This window comes from Falco naumanni, chromosome 13, assembly GCF_017639655.2.
Source record: "Falco naumanni isolate bFalNau1 chromosome 13, bFalNau1.pat, whole genome shotgun sequence".
NCBI lineage: Eukaryota > Metazoa > Chordata > Aves > Falconiformes > Falconidae > Falco > Falco naumanni.
Window position 1 is genome coordinate 30,398,088 of NC_054066.1, and position 24,722 is coordinate 30,422,809.

The window sequence follows — 24,722 nt, forward strand, 5'->3', positions numbered from 1 at the left end:
AAACCTAATGGTCCGGGCTATTTTAGTACTTACAGCCAACTCAAGTCATTACGAAGAATGATGTCCATAGCTCAGGAGATAGCAGTCTCAAGCAGCCATTGCAATCGGAACTGGTTTTAAAAGTGAAAAAGATTCTACTCCAAAGTCGGTGATCCAGATAGTGAGGGATTACAAGCATTGTGTAGAGAAGGGTCAGTGTTAATAAGAGTTACCCTTTTAGTTTACAGCCCTATAAAAAAGGATTATTGGAAGGCCCTGCTGCAGAAAAACTGTGTCCCTGCAAAAATACTAGCTTTGTATAAACTAGGCATTTCAGAGGACTTTTGATCTTGGTGCAGCAGGGTCTTGCTAGACAACTAACCATTATTTTCTAAATAGCCTCGGTTTAGGCATGGGTGGGTTTTGTGGGGGTGGTGGGGCTTTGTTTGTTTCCTTTTGAAACTATTTTAACTCAATTTTCAACATGGGCTTCTAGCTTTGTCCCAAATGTTACCAGTATGTTCTTCTGCATTAAGACTGCAGATGAGATGTAACCCTTCTGAAAGTAAAGAACCTGATGCTGGAAGAGACAGCATTCATCCCAGTTTTCGATGGTCCCAGAACTAAAGTTCAGCTTCAGTCAGTTTTGTGAAGAAGCAATACCAGCCTCTCTGGTAACAGTGACTGCCTCACCTAGTTCAGTTTGTGTCACGTTACGATTTCTTCTTAATGTAATATGATTAAAATAGATAATAATGCCAAACAAGTTTGTCTGCATTGTTTAAGCACACCTTGGTCATTCTGACCAGGATCCAGCTGTTTAAGTAGCTTTACATACAGAGACAATGCAGGTGTGTTTCAAAACTTTGGAATATTCAAAACAAGGCAGTATACATTTGGGTGGGGTTTTTTTGCACTATTGTAAAATCCTTGACTATTTCAATATTCGCATTCAGTGTTTTAACCACAACTGATTTTATTGCAGAATGAAAACAGATGCATGTGTGAAAAAGGCCAAGTATTTGCCCTAAAGGCAAAAAAAATCTGTCTTCACAAGGTCAGTTCCTGGGCTTTAACTTTAAACTCTGTATGTCAAGATTTGGCGTAAGAAGACTTCCTTAGTTTTATTAACTGTCACAGCACTACTTACAGCCTGAGTTTGCTTCATCTTAGGCTGCTGCTGTTCTGAGGAAAGTTGGTCATTGTTTAAAAAGCAAGGCTATTTAAACCAGAGAATGCCTAAGAAGTGTTATGTTACACTTGCTGCAAATGGAGAATTGTATTGTTAGTATTCTGTCCACTTAAGACCTGTAAAACAGTTGGCAGATGCCAAGCTTCTACAGTGTTTTCAGTATATGCTTTCTAGATACTTTCTACATCTGCAATACTTCCTTTTGACATTTAAGCTCAACTGTCAGGAAGCTTTATGTCCACACTGGCCTCAGCAACTAATCTGTCTTTCCCCATCTCCCAGAAAAGTCCTTCATCAATGTTTTGAAGTTAGAGAGCATTTGTCATGAATTGGCATTTTCCTTTGGAAAAAGGATTACTGAGACTGCTGTGAAATCTAGTCTCGCTGTACAAAGCTGTGAAAAACTTAGCTATTGATGTCAGTAGGTTTAAATTTCACTTTATTCCAACTGCTGATTATCAGGAGTATAGCTGCTGATCTAACCAAGGGGAATTGTTTCACCTACTGAGCAGGGCATTCTACTTAAAAGGGCTGCACTTCTAGCATTCTGCTTCTGAAGGTCTGCCGAATTCAGTTAGGCAATTGATTCAGTCAGTTAAATGGAATTTTTGTCAAGAGTCTCCAGATCTAATTACTCTTCTGTGGCAACAAGGTCATTTGTAAATGTAAGGTCATGTAACTAACAACCAGGCGGCCATGGAAGGAGAATATACTTTACAATAGATGTTAGCTTATCAAATGCTATCCAACTACTCAGTCATTTTTAGGCTAGCATGTATTTCTTTAAATAAATGTTCCACTTTTAGCATGACAGGATTTAAAATGGTATTCTGATCACAAGACATAGTTCCATCTTGAGCCAGCAACTGTCCTGCTTATGCTAGCCGCTGCTTTAGACGCTAGTAACCTGATGTCATTCAGAGATCAGATTGATTTTATGCAATTGGTACTTCCCCTTCCCCCACCTCCCTGCCCCCAACTTTTGCAGCTCTTAACGAATAAGAATTTCTGTGTAACATTTCAGCTTTCCATGCTTCCCTCACCTCCTTGTTTAGTATACCCTGCCGCTGACATACAGTTTACTCACATCTCACACTGCTAGCTAGGGAAGATACAGCCATTTTCCTTATACAGGAAACATGTAATGGAATGGTGGTTGGCTGTAGACTTTGTTCCATCTTGCTATCTAGAAAGACTGTGGGGAAAGAATTCTAGCTTTAAACCTGGTGTACAAGGCTTGTTTATTTGAATGGTACAGGTTGATTAGATGGACCATAACTACTGGTTGTGAAATACCCTAAGTAATTTGAGTGAGGAAAAGGCAAGTTATGTAGGTGGGAGCCTACAGTGTACTGGTGGTACTACATACTGAAGTTCAGCTCAAGCCATTCAAGAGCTACTTTGCCGCCTCTGGTTAAAGCTGTAATAAACACTATCCCATACTGGAGGAGTGGTTCTTCCTTTCACAGGTGATCTGTCAAATGTACTTACTCTAAATCAACTTCAGCATTACCACCAGGGATGAGTGGTTGAAGCTACAGATGCAGCTTTCCCTCTGCCTTTATCATGAGATGATTCACTTAGTATTAATTCAGCCTTTTTTTTTTAAGAGGGGAAACTGTTATACGTTCTTTTAGTGGCAGTAATGGTCTCCCTTTAGAGAAACTGTGTAAGTTCACATTGTGCCTGTTCGTTCTGTTACAAAGTTTATATAAGCTCTGAAAGTCATCTTAGAATTTTGAACTTACGCTTTAAATGCTGGAAGGTAGGAATATACAGAAGTGCTGCTCAAATTATAAATAAATGGTAGATGTTTGCTTATATCTGTTGTTGCCCAGCTGCTGAAGAAGGTGTTTAATAACCCCTGATCTGCACCTGAAAGAGAAAGCATTAATAGGCTACAAGTATCAGATAGCTGTTTTAGGATCTTTTTTATCACTTCACTAATTAAGGTTGGTAAGCAGTTGTCATGTCCAGTAGTTTGGCACAGAGCCCTAGATTTCTATTTGTGAATAACCCTGTAAACCTTCCAGTCTTTGAAAAATCAAAAAAAAGCAGAGAATGAAAAAGATGTTATGTGTGGGGTTACTTTTGCTAAAAGATAGCAAGCTGCTCACAAAACCTGCCTTTCAGTTTCTTTGACAGCTTAAGTTTGAGATGTAAGTAAGGCAGCAAAAACCAGCACTTGGACAACTGAGTACTGTTCAGCCTCAGGAAAGTTGTAGCTCAGAAGATCAAATGTCAACAACTGGTTTTATTTCTTATGCTTACAGATGCACAACCAACATCTCAACACCAGAGTTAGTTAGGATATAAAGTTGTCTGTTAGACCAGCAGTCCTGGATGCATCTACCTGCACTGTGATCTGGTAAGGAAAGCACATTCAGTCTGCGACTACCCTAGTAAAACTTCATTAAATCTCTTGATGGGCAGTAGGTGTTCCTAGTTCTATACTAAAAAGCTGCTGACTAGACCTACCATGCTGGGAGAGGTCACATCTTAGTTTGCAAGTAGAGGTTGCAATCAAGTCAAATGAGCGTGAAGTTGTTTGGTATGCCAGTACTAGAGTAGCTAAAAAAAAATAAAAAATAAAAAAATATATTGCCTCTGGGCCAAAGCAGACTAGTTTATCAGCAGCTGATAAACGTCTCTACTTAGAAGTAAAAACTACTTATTTATATCCATTTATTCTTTATTGCAGTGAATACACTTAGTCTTCAAGTGCTGGTAGTTCATCTTATGAAACAGATTAAAGGGAGGCCCTCAGCTTTCATTTGCTGTCTTCCCTTCACCTGTAACTGAATTTGCAAGTAGCCTTGCTAAAAAGTAGGTAAATGGGCAGCTTAGAAGAGACAGTGCTTTAATCTTTACTTGTCTAAAGCACTCAGTCCCTGCTGACTCAGGAAAGGTTGGTTTGTTTGTTTGTTTTTTAATTGGCCCATGATTAGATTTAGGGCAGTACTAAGGTATACGTCCTCACTGCTGTTGGGGCAGAAGTATCTAGACAGTGGGCATAAACTTAGATGTACAGGTAGTACACCAACAAATATAAATTCTAAGTATCCTGTGACAGCTGTCAGTATACATGCAGATTGCAGACTGAGACGTTGCCTAGGGACTCAGTCCAGTAATTTCAAACCTCTGACCTGCCTCCTGACCCATAAAGAAAGGAAAGCACTTCTGCAGAAGTTGTGCCCATCACAAGAGAACAGAGTCAGAGAAACCAAACAAGTCTTTACACAGCTATGTTTCATTTTTACTTCTAACTTAACAGCGTGTTAAGAATCTGTTAACAGTAAGATCATCTAAAATATTGGGATGCCGTCTCAGAACAGATAGCTCATAACTGAAAGGGCAGCAACAACGTATTTCACTTACTCTACAGGACTTTCATGCAGACTGTTTTACAGACTCGGCTTTTTTTTTCAGATTGCATGCATTTGTGCCAAAGCAGCTACCGAAAGTAGCATTTATCTGTCCTAGTTCAGATTTCCAACAGTAGTCTTGTTGCTAAATGCACCTTAGACATAAGGGGAAAGAATCAGGCAGTACCTGTATTAGCTACGCATCTACAGATAGAGTCTTGCTGCATTATATCCTTATATGTAAAAGCAACCATTTTAGATAGCAGGCTAAAAAGCCAGAGGATTGTCAAAGCAGTAGCAACATTCTTGAGGTATCATTACTAACAGGTTTCTTCCAAAACCAAAAAACATTTTCCTCTCCACTATTAAATGGTATCTAGAATTATTGTGTGACATACTCCTTATTATCTAGAAAGGTGAAGTTCAAATAGACAAAGCAGTTGCTACGTAAGTAGCCATCGTTCTATCTGTTTTTTTCTGGACAACAGCATTACAAAAGATGCCCGTCTACTGTTATAAAATACCCTGCAAAGTCTTGCGTTCCCTAGTTGCTGCTACTGCAGATGGGGTGCTTAAGAGTTGACTTCAATTATGCATAGCTTGGTAGCATGTCAAGTTTGCATCCCCATCTGCCCTATTAAGGGCGGTGACCCTTCACAGGTGTTTCTCATAGCGCTTCCTGGGAACTTTTATTACTGATTAGATCAATTTACATTTAAATCCCATTTCTCCCCACCAAGTTCATGAGCTCAGCGGCAGCTTACGCAGGTAGTGTAAGTCTCCATGGTCTCATTACTCAGATCAGTGCTATCATTTAATAAAAACTGAATACATTTTAAAAACGAATACAAATTACAGTTCTAAAAATTTTCTACCTAAACCATTAACCCACCATTTTTGCTGTTAAGAGCAACGATTCCTTCATGTTTAGGATACTGAGGAAGTTTCACCATTGTGTGGCTTCAGCTTTCAAGTCAGCAAGTATATTGTGGAAACAGTTCTATTCTTTTAATTGGCAGGGGCCTTAGAGAAGATGGGGTGTGCTAGCAGTCAAGCACAAAGCTCAGAGTAGACAGTCAGCAAGTCTTAGATGTTCCTGGAGCTACTCAACAGCCAATTTGCACAAAGATGTGGGTTTGTTTGGTTGTTTGGTTTGTTGTTGTGCTGTTGTTTTGTTTTTTTAATACAAAAATTCAGTACTGTGCTACAGCTTTTTGCTGGTGACCAATCTACACCCAACATCTGAGAACACTCCCAGAGCTATCAACTACTACCTTGTAATGGTCTGTCTGTACCTTGCTACTGACATTCCAGTACTCATTTTCACTAGTTGATTCATACAGTAGCATTAAGCATCCAACTGCAACTAATGTTCTATAGGAGTCCACACAGTAACAGGGATTATTCTGCAGACTAGGAGGGACATCTAGAATTTTTAATTTTTACAAGCTACTGATAAAATAAGTCAACAGACTGGCTGATAACTTTCTATTAATAGTTCCATTTTATGGTCTTAGATAGTTTTCTGTAGCTTTTTCTGTTAGACTTTGTTTTGTACCACAGTAGTTACATAATGAAGTTTTGTGACGGCAGACAGTAATAGTCATTCAGAAGCCTTTAACTATAGCAGTCTTCAAGCAACGTGCATTTACTGCAATGGTATCAGATTCAGGGGACTTGCAGGACTGCAGAACTTGGCTTCTCAAGCTTAAATCTGGCACAGCAGCAGCCAATCTCAAGTGACCTGTAGTGGGAAGCAGCCAAGGCTGCAGGTACTTTATAATGGGAAAAAGACAGTCACCACCCTATAATGACAGGAAGCTATCACATAGCATATGAAGACATAGTTGCATCTCCAAATGGTTGTTTCTCTGAAGCTGCACTCACATTGATCACTACTGGTTTTTTCCACAGCAACCTGAGTTACAACATTCAAGCCTTGTTAGGAATGCATGAAGCACAGTATTGCACTTTCATTTGCTAATGCAGGCACTATGCTTGCTACACCTTAAGATTTCTTGTTACATGATTTCTATGTTGCTAATTGTTACAGCTGCTAGTTTGGAGGCCAAACTCTTAGGTGTATTTAATGAAGTCTGAAAAAAGCAGTTTTACTATGTATTTTGTAACCATAGCCTCTGTTGTGAGAAGGATAGGATTTCTGTGTAGTTACACTGAGTTCAGAATTCTAGCATACAGTCCCCATGTCACATATGTAGTCACTGAGCCATCCCAACCACTGTTACCATCTTGGTCTAACTTACAATACAAGCTAATACATACCATCAAAGCTGCCTTTCTCTGTGGCAAACTGTAACAGCTGATTGTATGTTTCAATGGAAGGTCGGTAAACAAAAACTCCTGAATTAAAACAGTCAGGCCAGCCTGGATCTGGTGCTGCAGACAGCTCTTCTCTCTCAAAAAGCTCATCGACATTTGACAAAACCTAGTTGTAAGGGGGTAAAAAAATTGTTTTCTGGTTTTTAGGTTATGAATTGGGGTATCATGTTTTAATGGATTTTGACATCCACCTTAAGACGTGAAATGCTTGATGCTCTTGTCTTATAGAAGACAGTGCTTTATGGAGATAGTCCCCATGGAGATAAACTACTTTATAGTTAATTTAGATAAAAAGGCACATACATTTTTAGAGTTACTAGTCCAAATAACAGAAAGACCTCTATTACCCCTCCTCTCAAAAAACCCAAAGAAACAACAAAAAAAGCCCCCAACACCAACTCCCCCCCCAAAAAAACCCCAAACAAACCCAAACAACAAAACCAAAAACAACCCACAGAAAAAAATCCAACAACCTCCATACCAGGTCAATAAGAGGTATCATGAGACATGACCACTTACCATTGTGTCCGCATCCATGAAAACACATTTTGAGAACTGCGTTAGTTCCCAGCAGTGAAGCTTTGTTAATGTGACACCCAGCTCAGGTCTCTTCATTAATGCCAAGTGTGCTGAATCCCCACTATCCAAGACATTTACCAATATGACTTCATCAAAGACTTTTTCCAGCACTCTCCTGGGGAAAGAGTCAATTTGCAAGATTTAGTTCTTCTGTTATTCCAGCACCAGACCACATGACAGATTCCATAAAGAGAACCAGAGTAAGGGGAAACCTGGCAGTATTTCTTATGCCATCAGTACCAGCTGACTGGTTGTGTGAGAATGCACAAGTATGCTTGTTTGCCTTGAGACTTCTAGTTTGTAACAGGCACATTTTGGGGAACAAATAAGTTTGGGGGTTTTTTCTTCCATAAACAGGGGTTTAAGTTGATATTGCTACCAAGTCCAGTAGGTCATGGCTACATAATATCAACTTTCCACAGAGCTTTTTTTCAGCAAGACTTTGATTTTTGGCAAGTTAACAGTCTACTTTGAGCAGGAAATTAAGAAAATGGGAAGCTGTTAGAATAGCTTGAGCAGAGCAGTAGCTGAATCCTTAACAGCTGAAACATCTGTTTGTGCAATAGTTATTACAACACTGTTCTGGATTTGTGACTGTTAGGGACATCTGACTAGTCCCAGTTGATAAAAATTTCTTTATCCCAATAAAGTTCTAAAGACTCACTTAGTCACAGCTGTGGGCACAGCAGTGTTTTGACCCAGTATCATGTTCACCTAAGGGTGACAAGCTTCCAAACAGTGTAGTGAAATTTTGTGGCAGATATCCAACCTTTGCTTTACTGTCAGAGTAAAGCATTACCATTAGGTTCAAGAGAGGTTAAGGAGTTCATGCTGCTTGAAATATGAAGCATCTGTAAAGTCTCACTATTCCACAGTGCATCATGAATGCTCATCAATTATCAGTACAATTGGAGCCACAGAGCTTGTAAATGAGTTTTAGATCTCTGCTTTGCAAGGTTGTTTTTACACTGACAGTTTGGTATGTACAATTGCTTCTTCAACTTAAGGAATACCTCGCTAGTGGATACAGAGCGAGAAATGCAAGTTCCAGTAACACTACTAGGTAGGTAAGGTATTGCTGGTCCAAGGGCACAGTACTAGCTTGCACTAGCACATGAGCGCATTTATGATTAGTACTGAAAAGAGCACACTCACCTAGTAGGCTAGGATGAATGTTCCTATATGTAACATCTTTATACTGATAAGGCTGTTTAGCTACCAAGAGATCCCAAGGAGAGTCACCCCATTTATTCTTGAGCCACTTCTCTACTGTCTCTATGAATTCAGAGATCTTTTCAGAAGAACTTCCCCATGTACGGAATCTTGACCCATCAGCTATAGTTCATGTAGCTATGAAGTTAACTGGTGGTGGCTTTTTTTTCCACTCTCTTACATGAAGAAAGAGCACCCAGTCTGCTCCACACTGAGACTACTCTAGAGAGGCTGTGGGATGCAGTTGCCTGTTAATTTCATTTGTGGTACTGTGATGACCTCCTTCGATGCCTCTTCTCTCACGATAAAATTGAAGTGTCTGCTAGATTTCAAGACAGCTATAATATGTTACATTATCTCAATCAGGAATACAACAAATAAATACCAATCCCCTACTCCCAGCTCCACATGTGTGCACACAGTGCTAATGAACACACAGGCAATATCGTATTGATGGACAGTTCTGAGCAGCACTATGAAAGAACAATGATCCAGTTGAAATATCAGTATCAAGTCACAGTTTAGTGCTCTAAGCACAAAGCATTTGTTAACTCATCATATGGAGGAAAACAACAAACCCCAAACAGTTTCGTGCTTGAAGAACTTACAGAATTCCAGATTGTATAAGTTGAATTCTGCTAAGCTTAGCTGTTAAGCTTCCAGAACTCTGGAAGGTTACTATTAAGGAATTTAACTTCCATTTTTCAACCTTCACATCAGCAGGAACCATGACAGTTTGATGTATATAAGTGACCTTACCTCATAAGATCTGAGACCTGAGGAGTTATGAGCGCAGTCAGCTTCCTTGTTGTTCTGTACTGTTGCAAGGATGAACCAAGTACCAGTGCTCCTTTCACATAGGAGTCATTTGTGGCTAGAGTCACAAAAGACTGGTCTGGAAGAAATTAACTTGGTCAAGTTAGCATGATGTACTACTTTATTCTGAGACAGATATGCTAGAAACCTAGTATCATTAGGTAATCATGCTGTGAGACCTCAAAGATGTGCCCTTTAACTCTGCATATTGGGCCTGTCTGCATGGCTGAATGAAGCAGATTATACCTGCACAGATATATACTTGATATATATATATATTTATATATATATGTATATACTTAGTACCTCTACACATGGCAAAATGCAGGTAAAAAAACCATAAAAGAAGATCAAGACTGTTGCAAGAGAAAACCAGTTCCAGTTTGCCCACAGGTTAAGTCAGTTGTGCCAAATGTTAAAGACAATCAAAATGGTCTAAAGAGCTTTATTTTGGCCATTAATACATTACTTTAAAACTACAAATGTTGGAAGTCAGTGAGCTTGCATTTGGTCTGAAGTTGGTAACAGTAGAGTTTTGTAGAGTTACTCTAGGTTCAGTTCTCAACCCTGAAGCTAGGGCAGTGTGAAAGTTAGGTTTCATTTTCAAACATAAATAAGGATTGAATTAGATCTTGGACAACTGTATTAAGTTTTGCTAGCTCAGGATTTTGCAGATGAGTTGTTCTGCAATCCATGGTTGCAGCTCTATCACAAGAATGCAAGCTTTAAATGGGAAGCAACCAGTAATATGATAAGCAATTCAAGACTTGCAGCAACAGTTCTTGCTCAAGCAAAAAGAGATAAATTCGGATTGTTACTATTAAGTATAATCTTCTGCTCCAGCTGTATCTTAAAAATAGATTAAGATGGATCACTTTGCCATATACTGCTTATTGAGCCCATATAATACAAGATTTGCATTCTTTCAATTGTCATGTTTTAAGCTGCCTGGGTGGGACAAGACAAAGTTCTAAGCTTCTTCAGTTCACTGTTAACTACTATCATGTAGACCTCTTCCCCAAGCTACAGAGCTTTGTGAAGAAGCGTGCCCTTTTCAATGCCAAAAACCATTTTTGACACCATCAACGAAGCACTTTATTCCTAAGAATTTCAAGAGTAGATTATCACATTCAAGTTTATTTTAGCAACTGGGATTTATCTTCTTTACAGAATTTGTTAACTAGATTAGGTCAGGATTGAGAGTGGAGGGTCTGGGCATTTAAAGGCTTACTATCAAGTCTAGCAGTAAGATTAAAATAGGACTCTACTTTTAGAGATAGTTGTTTGGTATAACTCCTCAACTCGTGAGACAGCCATAATCAATATCGTTTTAACTTAACACCATCTTAACAGTTGACAACAGAAAGTCACGTACCATAATTTTCTATAAGCTCTGCAAACCTCATTTGCAAGCTCTACAGACCAGCTACAAAACCTTCTATTTTGCTTAGCAGCAAAACCAACTAGTCCCAAGGGATTTAGATTATAGTGGTCAATTACAAAGTTCAGAGAAGCTTCTACAATACCAGGAATAAAGATTTTTTTTTTTCCTTTCTAATTTACTTTAGCTACCAATTTGTGACAGTTCATGTAATTCAGCAAATCTACAGAACAATTTTGCGTTTCTTTGAAGCTTTACAAGTGGCAAGTATGTAGCATTTCAAGTGGTGTGAGCATCCTCCTAATAGGGCAGCATTTTCCATTATTTAATTTGCCCGTTAGTCCTGAACTACTCAATACATAGAGGTCTGCCACTCAGTGCTAACAGACAGCTCACTAAAAATCCAGTGCAAAGTGGATTGTGCCGAACGACATTCATGTTGTTTTTTTTCCCCAGCAGTATAAGACTGATTCTTACACTGACCTTGACACTGAAAGACTCATCTTTTTCACTGACCTGCTGGCAGGTATATTTCTACCATGTCTCCTCATCTTACTGAAACTGAGTATTCACACACAAAGGTCTTGGGAAAAATAAAGTCAAGTTAATGATGGCATAAGGCTATGAAGCCCCTTATAACATCCCAATTGCAGTAGGAAATGTTATGACAGCTTGACAAGAGGAGGATACCAGCAACTTGTAGAACATCGAAGTCAGTACAGCTTTCCAAAGTTTTTAATAAACTGTCCTGTATTTCATGGCTTCTCTGAAGTATGTTCACAAGTACATTCAGACATGCCGTGTATGAGTCCATACTACAACTCAGACAAGACCAGTTGCTGCTTAATATGGAAGTTACATCTCCAAGAGACTAGTCCATTCTTCCTAAACTACAAGTATTTTGGTTGTGTGGGTCTCCCTTCCCACCCCCTCCCTCTTCCCTGTTCTCTGTAGACATTTCTTCCTTATATACATAGACTTACATACAAAGATAGTACCTTATGTTCACGCTGCAGTCACTGTTACACCCAAAACAGGCTAACTATTAGTAATAGTGTGGCTGCAAACACACAGAGAATGCAAGACAGTTTCACAGCTTTGTAATCAATTAATCCAGGCAAAACCAAGCTACTTCACAGACACCTTTGGCTGCCCAGTTCATAGGCGGTAGTATCTGTATGCAGGACTCTGCACCAGCCCTCACCCACCTAAGAGCATCCTAGAAGCGTGACTAGTGGTTCAGTCTTGCATCTGACAGCAGCAGGAGGGGACTCAAGTGCTTGCCCCATATGTTTTAAACCTGCCACAGAAGCATTTTCCTAGGCACAGGCTGAGTTCCTAAGTATCTGCCTGCTCCCCTGTTCTTTGAGGTAGGTGCATCTGATTTTTTTTTTTTTTTTTTTTTTTTTTGGCATACAGGATTTCTAAAGAGGTAAGAGCCTCAAATGAAGACATGCATCAGGAGCCTGAGCACCAGGCTTCTCGCAGCCTTCCAGATCTGAAAGCAAAACCGACTCTGCCGACAGCTTCAGGTAAGAATCGGGGAAAAAACCTGGCAGAAAGAAGCCGGGCGCGCTTGGAGGGGTGCTACGGGACTGCTCGCTGGCAAGAGCCAAAACGCACCCAAGTCACACGCTCCCTTCAGCGCATCAGGAGAGGGCTGGGCTTGCTCCCGCGAGCGCTGCGGCCCTGCGGCGGCCTCCTCGGCCCCTCCTGCCCTCCGCCACGCTGGCCGCATCCCTCCCGTTACGGGGCTGGGCTCTGGGGCGGGTACCGCGGCGGGGGACAAGGCTGCGCCGCCGCCGTCCCGTGGAGCCGTGCAGGGGCGCGGAGTAAGCCAGTCCCCAGTCCCCAGCCCCCCGCCCCCGCAGCACGCCCTGGAGCCGGCCGCTGGCAGGGACCAGCACCTAAAAATAGGCGCGGACGCAGTCCGCCCGCCCGCCCCGCGCCGGCCCGGCCCCACTAGCACAGCCCGCGCCGCCAGCGGCCCGCGCGAGTCGCGGCGCGCGTGTCGGCAACCGCGGGGGGGTGCGGCCGCACCACTGACCTGCCATCGTGCCAGATCCGTGAACGGCTGGGACAGAGGCGGCGGCCGCGCTCGCGGGGCTACGCCAAGGCCGCCGCTTATATAGGGGCGGGGCCACGCGCGACGCGTCTTTGGCCGGAGGCGGAGGCCCCGCCCTGAGGAATCCCCGCGTCGCCGCGGGGCGGGGTCTCCGCCATGGTCTCCCGCGGCGGTGGCACGTTATCCCTCCTTCGGCCCTCGGTGGGCCCGCGCAGGGGGCGCGGCGACGGGGTCCGAGTCTGCGTCCTGAGGGGCACACCCCCCCCACCCCCCCCACCCCCCCCACCCCCCCCGGCCGAGCGGCGCACGGGCGCGTCGCCGCCGCACTCGCCGAGCCCCGCAAGAGGCGAGAGTAGGGCCGCGCCCGGCGCTGTAGGCACATGACGGGCGCCCCGGTCCCCAAGCGGCCGCAGCGCGGGGCCGCTGCCGCCGACCCACCCGTGCTGCTGCCTCAAAATGGCAGCGGAGAATGGTGCCCTTTCTCAAGGAGCGTGGTGCAGGCAGCAGCCCATGCGGTGGGGATCGCTGTCGGGCTTCAACATAAGCTGTTGGCACAGGCGGCATTAAGGGTGGTTTGGGGTGGTCGCTGCAGGGGAACTGCAGGGTGGCAGGAGGGGCCCTGAGAGAGGTGCAAGGTGAGTGCATCCATTTGAAGGCTTACTCTTACTGTCTTGGAGGCAGTGTAACTGGTCCTGTTGGCAGTGCTTGGCACCTCTGGGGAGGTGTGTCAGCAGGTGAGATGGGGAGATATGCCCATACTTGGATACTTTCTTTATGGCTCGATTTCAGTCATGGAAGAAGTTCCAGCTGTACCTTTTGGGGAATGCAAGAAAGGTGCCAGTAAGTTTCTTGTGCTCTTCTTTATCACACTTGGAAGCATTACGACAAGTGTTGAGACTCTGGTATCCATGTGACTCTGTACCTACTAGTCAAAACTAAGCAATTAAAAATAAATAGTGACAGGTATACATATACAAGATACCCTAGCTGAAGGGGTAAGAATCGCAGACTGGCTGAGGTTGGAAGGGAGCTCTGGAGGTCATCATCTCCAGCCCCCTGCTCACCCAGGGCCACCCAGAGCCCATTGCCCAGGGCCATGTCCAGATGGCTTCTGAATGCCTCCAAGGAGGGAGACTCCATCCCCTCCCCGGGCAGCCCGTGCCAGGGCTCGGGCACCCGCACAGTGATGACGACAAAGTGTTCCCTGATGTTCGCAGGGAACCTCGTGTGCGTCAGTTTGTGCCCGTTGCCTCTGGTCCTGGCACTGGGCGCTGCTGGGAAGAGCCTGGCCCCGTCTTCTGTGCACCCTCCCTGCAGGTGGTTATATACAGGGATGAGATCCCCCCGAGCCTTTTCTTCCCCGGGCTGAACAGTCCCAGCTCTCTCAGCCTTTCCTTGCAGGAGCGAAGCCGCCTTGTCCCTTTGTCATCATCCTTGTGGCCCATTGTTGGACTCTTTCCAGTATGCCCCCGTCTCTCTTGCGCTGGGGAGCGCAGCACTGGACACAGTCCTCCAGGTGTGTCCTCACGAGTGCTGGGCAGGCGGGAAGGATCCCTCCCTCGGCCTGCTGGCAATGCTTTGCTTAATGCAGCCCAGCGCGCCAGGATGCCATTCTCCTTCTTTGCGGCAAGGGCACGTTTGCCTCATGTTCAACTTGGTGTGCCCCAGGACCTATAGGTCCTTTTCTGCAGTTCCTTGTCTTCCTCCAGACAGTGACCTATACCTGCCTTTTCACCAGAATAAACTGAGGAAAGTCTGTTAGGTAAGGAGATTCCTTTCTAACCTGAAATAGCAAATGGGTTTTGTCATAAAAGAAATTAAAAACTGAACAAACCCTCAAATGCAAACTGGTGAACAAAGAACATTCCACCTCCATATTTCCGCACTATGGGAAATTATGTTTGAGCTGAGACAGTTTTTGTATACTTGTTTTAAAATCAAATTGCTTGTTTTTAAAAATATCAAAATCAGGGAAGTGCTCCTTGACCACCACCACCACCAAAAAAGCTTTTAGAGCATACCAGTAATCTGTAAAACATCACGTGCATAAAAATGCATGAAACATAATTATATTTAATGCCAATAACATATGTGAGTAGGGATTACCAATATTTTCCAGTATGCGGCCCTTTTTCAGGTATCTATGGCTTTGACAAACTTTCTCTGTGATGGTGTTGGGCATGGTTTGTGTCTGTCTCAGATGAAAGTTTTGAGAAATTTTTAGCCAGCACATTTCAGCTGCGTCTAGCTTGTTGCTTTGCCAAGTTTTTGAGAGAAAACAATAGGATAGCCACTGTTGGTGATTGCCCTTCCCCCCCCCCCCCCCCCCCCCAGCTCCTTTGTGTTATGTTAGAGTGGAGCAAAAGAGCATCATTCCTTCTGGTTTCCGTGTTTAAAACAAACAAACAATCAAAACAAAAACCCTAGGTTTGTCAGTGTTAAGCTTGACAGTGTGACAGAGAAATGCTGTGCACCGCCCCCTCCCTCCCCCCCCCCCCATCTGTTTGCACATGCTTGTTTGAGATTTTTCAGTTGTGCAGGGTTGAACAGGCTATAAAATCTATGGTTTCCCTGTGTGACTGGATTGCACATACATCCGTGCCCTTGTGCTGACTGGTTACGCTCCTTTCCCCACAGTCTAGAGGGGAAAAGTCACATGAAGAACCTGAGAGGTAATCAGGTGTCCCATTGGCTTCTAGACCAAATGGATCATCAGTTCATGGGACATGAGGGTAGAAGGAAAAAAGCCAAGGGAAAAAAAAGAAAAAAGAAAAAAAGAAAAAAAGAAAAAGAAAAAGAGATGAATGTTTGGACCAAGCTCTCATGAGATGACGACTAAGATGAGAAAGCATCTAAGCCTAGGACAAGCTGAGCAAAACCAAAGCTTGGCCTCAATTTTGAGAGAAGAGGATAAATTTAAGACTAGGTGAAAGATAAATATACAAGGATGGGAACTAGCCACAGAGACTGTGTTACTTGTCAGCACACCATAGGACTTGATAAAAATCTGGTGAGGAGAAGGAAGGAATAGATTTTGCTGGATAAAGACACAGCATTCAGAAAGAATTAACAAAGTGCTGCACAGCAGCTCATTAGGTGAACACTGGCACGCTGAACAAGGTGCAAGTTCTATGGAAAATGATGCAATTAAAAAAAATGCATCACAATGCTTATCACAGAATTCAAATTATCATTGCACATTATAGAACTTCCTACTTTCAGTGACTGAGTAATAGTGTTATTTTAGTAGGAGCTTATCTATAACTGAAGTAAAAAGACGTTTCAAAGCACCAAATGTGAAGGATTGGCTTTGAAGTATAGTTAGGATTTACATAGCAGCAACAGAAACTGCTACCTCTGTAACTGGACTGTGTTAAGTGTAAACTTCTAAAGATTTTAGTTAGCCATTTAACTTAAGCTATATAATAGTTTTGCAAATGTGCACAGTGAGTCCACCCATTACATTAATAAAACATTGTAGGGAAAGTTTCAGAATAAAACATTATTTCTGCCTCTGCAAAATCTGGAGAGAAAAAAAGAAAAATGGTCAACTCGATGCATTCAGTCCAAGTTTAAAGTACTGGAATTCAGTTTTTAAAATACTGCTGCTGAAATGGTAATCTGTCAGGTTAGGAAAGAGACTTCCACGGGGTGAAGTGCATAGCTGGATATATACAAAGAATTAGCCCGATGGAAGACTGTACTAAGAGATTTGATTCCATTTTTGTCTGGCCATCTCTGTCTTGCCCTGTCATAAACTTCCCTGATGACAAAAGCTCTTCTGGGTCATACCCTCAGCTTTTTGAAGCCCTTCTCACCCTGACCTTCCTGTGAAACTAGACTGGACCTTTACTTTTTAAGAACTTAGAATAGCCTGAATAGAATTTTAAAATTTGACACAGATTTTTCCTAGTGCTAGGATTTCAATATAATTTCACGTATTCCAATAGGACTGAAAAGGCTTGAGTGTTTCGATTTGAATAATCAAAATGTTATGGTGTCACTCCAGCTTATTTCCGTCTTTCACATTCTCCTTTCCTAATGGGCTTTCTCTTTGCCTGTACCAGAGCCACTTAGAGTTTTGGCCTCTTTTCCTTCAAAAAAAATCACCTGTTACATAAATGTGATAGTCTTTTGAAAAGCTAGGCTCTATCTTGTAAATCCTGCATTTGCTTGGTGTGTGTTATGTACAACTTGGCAGTGAGCATGCTTAGCAGATTAAGGAAGTCTTAAGATTTCTTCTAGCTAACAAGATAAAATAAACATGTAACACTCTTATAAGCAGTGAAGCAAGTAGGTCTCAGTTTCTTTTGCTTTATATCAGCTTTTGGGTTGACTGGTCTATGATGCAAGCTACAATAGAAGCTTTTCTCCTGGTTGCATGGATTACCTGACATCTGTTAAGAAGTAAATATGACGCTGGGCCTTTTTTCTCATTGGAGAAATAGTTACCTCTCATCAGTCTTCATAAAACTGTTAAAAAGTAGTAGTGCTGAGACCTCTCTCCGTGTTCTTAAACTTAATGAAAAGAATGTTATTGGAGAACACAGAACCACGTACAAATTATTTCACACGCCTCTTCTTCAGCAAATAGGCTAAACAAGGCGCGTACGTGTTTTCCTCTTAACCTGCCCTCCGTTCCATGTCTGTCTGCTCCCCTTTGTTAGTGATTCTGCTGGGATGGCAGGCCACAAGACCTACTGATCGGGACATGTGGCTGGGAGCAGAAAGGAGGGCTTTTTCACCAGTCCCACCCCTCATTTGCCATGATGCTAAGGGCAGGCAATTCAGCTACATATTTTTTCCCTTCTTTTTATCTCTTTACAACTTGACTAAAAACAGTAAGGCTGTCTCTTGCTCCGTATTTGTACAGGGGAGTCCCAGTCATGTATCCAAGCTGTAGGTGCTTCTGCCTCAGTAGGTGTTTTGGGTCTGGCTGAGTCCCATAGCGCTGTGCTTGCACTGGTAGCTAGAAGGGTGCTGGTAACACACCAGTGTTCTGACTGCTGCTGAGCAGGGCTCGCACAGCATCCAGGCTGTCTCTCCAGCCTTCTCCCACCTCTCACCAGTAGGCTGGGGGTGGGCGAGGTCTTGGGAGGGGGCACAGCTAGGACAGCTGAGCCAAAGTGACCAGTGGAATGTTCCATACCATATGACATCTGCTCAGATATAAAAGCTAAGAGAAAAGGGGGTGGGGGCGTTTGTTATTTGCAACGTTTGTCTTCTGGAGCAACCGCTACATGTACAGAAGCCGTGCTTCCTGGGATAGTGGCTGAACACTGCCTGCTGATGGGAAGCAGAGAATAACATCTTTTGTTTTCTTTCACTTCTGCAGGTGTGCGACTTTTGCAATAGCTTTGTTAAACTGTCTTTATCTTGACCCACAACTTTTTTTCATCTTTTTTTCTCCCACCCTGTTCTGCCAAGGCAGAGAATGATAGAGCGGCTTGGTGGGCAGCTGGCTTATAGCCAGGGCCAACCCACTGCATTTGGTAACAGTCATTCTTACAGTTTCTTACTTGTGCAGATGCACTGACCAGCATCCTAAACTCTCCCAAAATGGGAGACTTTTAGTACCTCATCTTAACATGTATTTTATTCCTTACTACAGGAAGAGCTAAAACTCTTTATACTTGAAACAAACAAACTAGCAGACAATACAATTCCTGGGGATGCAAAGTTCTCAAGACATAGAGATTCTAGCAGGGGTTTGGGAAGAAGCATTGGTAGTACTTCCACCAAGTTACTCAGACGTACAGCAGTCCTCTAGTTCAATGCTAGAGTTGGGATGAATTTCAAGCTAGCACTTCCTCCAGTTTAAACCATGTAATTAACTTTAGTCTCATGTGAAAATAAAAAAAACCCCAACAATAAAATCAGGATGATACACTGGGAATTTAATTTCTGATTAACAATAAGTGAATTCAATTACTCCCTTTTGGAAAACCTTGGTATCGTTATGTTCAGATGCTTCAGCCCCTTTCATAGCTAAAGAAGTATAACAACATCAATATTAGAATAGAATGAAAAAGAATAGTTCAGTTGGAAGGGACCTGCAACAGTCATCTAGTCCAGCTGCTTGACCACTTCAGGGCTGACCCAATGTTAAAGTGCATTATTAAGGGCATTGTCCAAATGCCTCTGAAACACTGACAGGCGTGGGGCATCAACCACCTCTCCAGGAAGCCCGTTCCAGGGTTTGACCACCCGCTCGGTAAAGAAATGCTTTTTCACGTCCAGTCTGAACCTCCCCTGACAGATGCAGCTTGGAACCATTGCCAGGTGTTGTGTCCCTGGATCCCAGGGAGAAGAGCTCAGCACGTCCCTCTCCACATCCCCTCCTCAGGAAGCTGTAGAGAGCGATGAGGTCGCTGCTCACCTCCTTCTCTCCAAAGCAGACAAACCCAGAGTCCTTGTCTAGGACTAAAATGTTACTAGAGAAGTGATACATTAACAATAATGCTCAGCAATTATAGTTGTAAAAAAACCTGTACCAGCATTAATCCCACATCTCTGAGCAGTTAGCTATTACCACAGCCATTTTTACTGAAGAAGATTATAGGGCTCGTTTAGATTAAATGGGAAGATAGTTTTCAGGTTTTTATGCTAGCATAAAGCAACAGCAGTGTTGCTTGGGAGATCATTTTAGCTGGCCTCAAAGGCCAGTTGTTCAAGCATGATGCCCTCAGCTCAGGCAGCACCGGTCTGTCTTACACAACTTCCTTGGGACAGTGCAGAATGTCAGCACTCCAGCTTCTGTGGTGTGACAGCTTCCACACCTGACCTTGTTGACAAGGTCTTGTACTCATTAGAGCAGAAAGGTGTGAGCTTAGAGGTACACATTCCTGGGTTCTTGACCAGAGTGTTCCACTGTGCTCCAGGGCTAATTAGTAAGGTCGTCTTTGAGTGTAGTTGTGTCTCAAGATGTTCAGGTTTGCACAAGAAAAAGGTCTTTGTCAAGGTTACAAGATGTTGATCAGAAGTCCTTGTTACCAAAACCATTGCAGTGCAAAATGGTCTGTAGGTGTTAAACCCCATCTGTCTGCTAAAATCGGCATCAAACATGCTGAAGGACAGAGGTCTCGTCACAGTGCTGAAAACTACTTCGGCTGGACATAAACAGAAGCGTACCTGGTGAACAGTTAAAGTAGTGCTAACTGGTCAGCCTTACAAATTCCTCGTTCATGCCGACTGTGTGCTGTAGTGCTGTCAGTTCCACTTAAGAGATGGATGATTGTTTCTCTGTTCAAAGTCTGCAGAAAACAGCTTCTTGCTGTGTCATATTTGTAGCATCCATGTTGGCTGTGCTGGGTACATTTGCTGTCTCAGTTGTGTCATTCCAAGTTAATATCCCCATGTTAAAAGGTTAATCCTTAAGTTTACTCTCTGTCGTAGCTGTAGCTATTTTGTAGTATATGCCGTATGAGGTGAGTTTCTTGAAAGTGTTTTGGGGCTGTGTTAGGAAGCTGGGCATAATTAGTTTGACCGTGACTTCTCTTATGAATTGGTCCCTGCGTATCCGGCATGGCTCAATGATGATTTTCTAGCTGCATAGTTCACACAGACCATAGCATTATTTATCCTGTGCAAACATTGAAACAACATCTCATGCTTTTCTCACTGTACAGTCTGGTTATTTTTTCATTGTCTTTTATCAGGATTTTCATCAATGTTTCCCCACAGCTTCCAGATTGTTCACAATGCAGATGCAGCAGTTCTGTTCACTGGGCTGGGCAACAGCAATCACGTTACCCATGCCCTGCATTCTTTACATTAGTTGTTCATAGGAAGAAAAACCTAATTATAGACAGTACTAATTGGGGACAGACGAACACTTGGTTGTTTGTTTTAAAACCCACGATTGACATAATAAGAAGGCCTAAGCTCCATTTGCTTCTTTCTGATGCTTTTGCTAGTGACTGCTTATATTTTGATACAGCCTATTGGCTGTGAAGGTCAGTTCATTATAGCAGTTTACACTGATACAGCTGTTGTAGCTGGCACTTAAGATCTGAAGCAGGTGGGTTTGAACCTTAGAGCTTTTCAGTACTATTTTCGTGGCCATATTTTGATTTTCCATAAATATGTAAAACATTTAGAAGCCCTGCAATGCTTCTGACTGTAACATCTTATGAAATTAACTCCACCAGTTAAGTTTAACATTTTGTCGGTGCTGAGTATAGGCTACAGATCCTTCCCATTCTGTGTTTCCCAGTATCTTCTGGAGAAGCCCTGCTTACAGTGATGGGTTTAGTGTTTCAGGAAAGGTTTAAGGCATCTTTTTTATTTGAGGGGTCCTGTATGTTATTCTAATATTAATTATTTACAAGTGGTGTTCTGAGTATTTTATATCACATAGGGATGACTGCTACAAAGTTTCTGGGTTTTATTGCTGTGTTCTTCGCTACAAGAGCCATAAAAATGTTCTAGGTAAGAATTCCCAGCCATTATTTTTCATCTAAATGTATATTTTATAGCTTTCATAAAAGGCGTATACAGAATTATTTGTGACATGATTCTCGCTTAAAAAAAACCAAACCACTCCACTTCTACATAAGTTGAAAATTGTTTCATTTAAATGATTAATGGGTATAATGGTCCAGCTGAGACATCATAGGATTTAGCCTGTAGTTACTAAGCGCCTAACACTGATATGGCTTATGTTCAGGAGGCCCATTTGGATAAAGCACAGTATGACTTATGAGAATGTGTTTCATTTAGGAGAAGGTACAGCAAAGAGTAAAACCTTTCTTCATGAAGCCAGTTAACAATTATGAAAAGCATAGTAGAAAATACTTTTTTTCAAGCATCTCCTTCAGCCCTGGCACATTTCATGTCCATAGCTTCACTTAAATTAATGTGCTTTTTCCTTCTAGCATTTTAGGTATACTTAGAGCCACTGGTAGGCCTCAAGTGTTATATGGACATCTTTAATGAGACCCTTTTGTGATTACTTGTATTAGTGAGGGCAGAGTTTTCTTTTGGAGTAACAGAAATGAAGGAAAGAGTGCTGCATTTTCCTAATGGTTACTATTTATACGCTGTTTTTCTGTGCAGTTTTGTATTGCTTCTTAGCTGAACTTGGAGAGTTAAGACAGATCAAAGCTGTGCATTAGTCCAGATAAGAAGTGAGAAGAGGTCAAGGAGTGAGGCAGCAGCAGAAGTAGCGATTTGGAGATCTGTGATAGAAGAAAGGGATTGAGAGATGTCAGATAATCAGTAGGAGAGCTCTTATGCACTGAAGTCATGCTGGAGAATGTGGCCATTTATAAAGATGATAAACAGAGATGGACAGGACCAGAAGCTATGGATTACAGTAGGCTTTAAATTTTTAATCTAGCTTTTTAAAAGCTGCTCATATTAAACAATTCTGATAGGGAAATCTGTATAATGCTTGTCTTCGAACTGCTCATCTCATCTTTCAAAGACCTCAGTGTCTAAATATACCTTCAGAGCTGATCATGGTTGATACAAATATTAGTGCTGGTTGCTGTGTAATGGGGAGTGAGCTGTGGAATTCCACTTAAATGTGACTGTGATAGTGAAATATGACCATGGACAATAGAGCAAGACCTAAGAAACAATAGGTAGGTAGAGGTCTTTTACTAGATCAGCTGATTTAGTAGGAGAAAGTAGACAAGCTTTTGGACATTATAAGCCCTTCTTTAGTCTCAGATAAAACCATGGATTCAATAGCCTGACTGGTCTTACGGCACATTATAATATACCTCCTCAATAACTTCTCTGTTCCATAGATAACGAACTGCCTTTTTCTCTCCCTAATATTGTCTCCTCTCTTATCCCCTTATTTTCTCTTTTACTTCAAAGCTGTTAGTTATCTTCTCTTTCAGAGATGATCTAACTGCTATGCACCTGGATAAGCTCTGAGCAATTGCTTTCTAGTTGTATTTAGCTCAGCTAATTTTATTTAGGTCTGCCACATCTTGGATCTGGTGAAGGCCTCTGAGCATTCAAAAGCTTGTCTGTGTTTTTGACAGCTATACTGGCTGGTTTAATGCAGCATTATACCTCTATCTGCAATGATTGTTTTTTGACGGATGAGAAAATGAATGAAGAGAAACTTGGACACCTACTGTACCCGCCAGACTGAAAACAGCAGTGACAAGAGTTTTAGTCATTTAAGAACTGTTACACTTCACCTTTGTCTTCAAGCCTTGCAGTTGTATTGGTTACCATGTAAGGAAGCAGTCCAGAAATGCTGATCTTTATGATCCCTTATACAGCTGTGTCTTACTCTGAACATTTGAAGGCAAAAATGTTCCCAGGGTCAAGTAATATTTGTGACAGATGTTGATAACAGTTTCTGGTCTAAGTGCACTTCTCACCCTTTTCTTGTCTCCTTAGGCATATTCATTGATACTTCGATCTTTGGCTGTACACTGGTGAGCTTAGTAGGGCAGAAACTTGTATTTGTTGCCTTCTATCATGCAGTCTTCTGAAACGTGCTGGGAAATAGAGGGAGTAATTAGTGCAACTTCTACAGCTTTGCTTTCTTTCCTTTGCAACAACAGGGTTATTGACCATCCCAGCTTTTCTAAAGCTAAGTACTGTTTATTCAGTCATACAATTTATAGGAGTTAACCTCCCGTAAAACAACAAACTGTTATCCCATCCAACCAGGCAGGCTCTCACTATTTGTATAGATCATCTGATACCACCTCCTGGCACCACTATGTGACCCTAGTTCAGTTCTTGAGGAGACTATGAATAAACCTGGACAAGCAAACATGCATGCTCATGTGAGGATCACCACTGAGGTTGTTCCCAGCACTTTGTTGCCAGACCTTTAGTATCAGATCAAACCAGTAAAATTATATCCCCCCCCCCCATCTCCTTGGGGTGGATCTTTAAAGGGCAAAAGTCATGCACATTGCCAGTGTTGGTTTTCCTCTATCTGCTTTTCCTAACTTTCTGCTGGGACTCCACCGCAGGACTTCTAGGTCTTTGAAAATACGTTGCACATGGCTGAGGTTGCTATGAATACGTTACACTTAATGATAACACCAAAACAGAAGTGGTTGGATGTTTTGTGCTTTCTCAGCATTTGCTATGTTGCTGTGTTGCAGCTTTTGAATGACCCAGGATATTAGGACGTTGCAACAAGAATATTTTTATTTTTGGTTTCAAGGTTGCCCCAGTTGTAATTATAGAGAGACATAAATTTTGCTCTATCTTTTGCCCTCATAGTGCCAGCTGAAGCTGTCTATTTAGATTTCTGCGTTCCTTTTCAGCAAAGATGGAGAACATAGAGTGGTTATGTAGTTTCTACAGTTTCTGTAGGCAGTGGCCAAGTTCCCTGACTTCTTTCATTATGGAGTGGAAGAGAGCAGCCAGGCCAAACAATGATGGAGCTCAGCTGAACTGAATGGGCCTGAGACTCACTTGGTTGCTGGGCTTGCAGTGGAGCGAAAAACTATTTCTCTGCCTCTACACAGTGGGTGGGAATGCAGGAAAAGCTGTGAAGGAAAGGGATATAGTTGAGAGAAAGGAAAACATGAGGTAGGCCTGGGAAAAGGAGAGGATTTATGGAAACTAAGGAGAAGCTGGAGAGGACATGGCATAAATGAGAATAAGTGAAATGGAAAGAGAAGAAAGGCTGAAAAGAATTTCAGGCCTGAGAAGTTTTCAGAAATGGAAAAGTAAGAGACCTGTAAAAATAAAAATAATGTTTCTTCTGGGGTTCTGGGCGATGAGATGGTAATGATGTAGTGAAGAGGGGAGAGACAAAATCAGGGACTTTGTCTGCAACGCTGTGTGAAATGAGTTTTAAAA

General features: G+C 42.3%; 1 protein-coding gene and 1 long non-coding RNA gene across 9 annotated transcripts in view; one reads left to right on the forward strand and one right to left on the reverse strand.

The window, feature by feature from the left end:
• GYG1 (glycogenin 1) overlaps positions 1-24,722 on the reverse strand; it is a 34,864-nt gene that overhangs the window by 2,198 nt on the left and 7,944 nt on the right. For 3 of the 8 annotated variants that reach the window (XM_040613700.1, XM_040613701.1, XM_040613698.1), the window contains 5 exons: positions 9,427-9,562; positions 7,396-7,570; positions 6,820-6,982; positions 3,650-3,742; positions 2,920-3,046 (listed from right to left, as the gene is read on the reverse strand). In XM_040613700.1, coding sequence (XP_040469634.1) covers positions 2,920-3,046; positions 3,650-3,742; positions 6,820-6,982; positions 7,396-7,570; positions 9,427-9,562 — 694 coding nt within the window. Of the gene's footprint in view, positions 1-2,919; positions 3,047-3,649; positions 3,743-6,819; positions 6,983-7,395; positions 7,571-9,426; positions 9,563-12,911; positions 13,052-24,722 lie in introns of those variants that run through there. The other 5 variants (XM_040613697.1, XM_040613696.1, XM_040613694.1 and 2 more) reach the window with 4 other exon arrangements.
• Positions 34-24,722, forward strand: part of LOC121096997 — a 28,434-nt gene continuing 3,745 nt past the window's right edge. The window contains exons 1-3 of the long non-coding RNA XR_005830735.1: positions 34-1,036; positions 3,445-3,539; positions 12,284-12,396. This is a non-coding gene — a long non-coding RNA (uncharacterized LOC121096997). The remainder of the gene's footprint in view (positions 1,037-3,444; positions 3,540-12,283; positions 12,397-24,722) is intronic.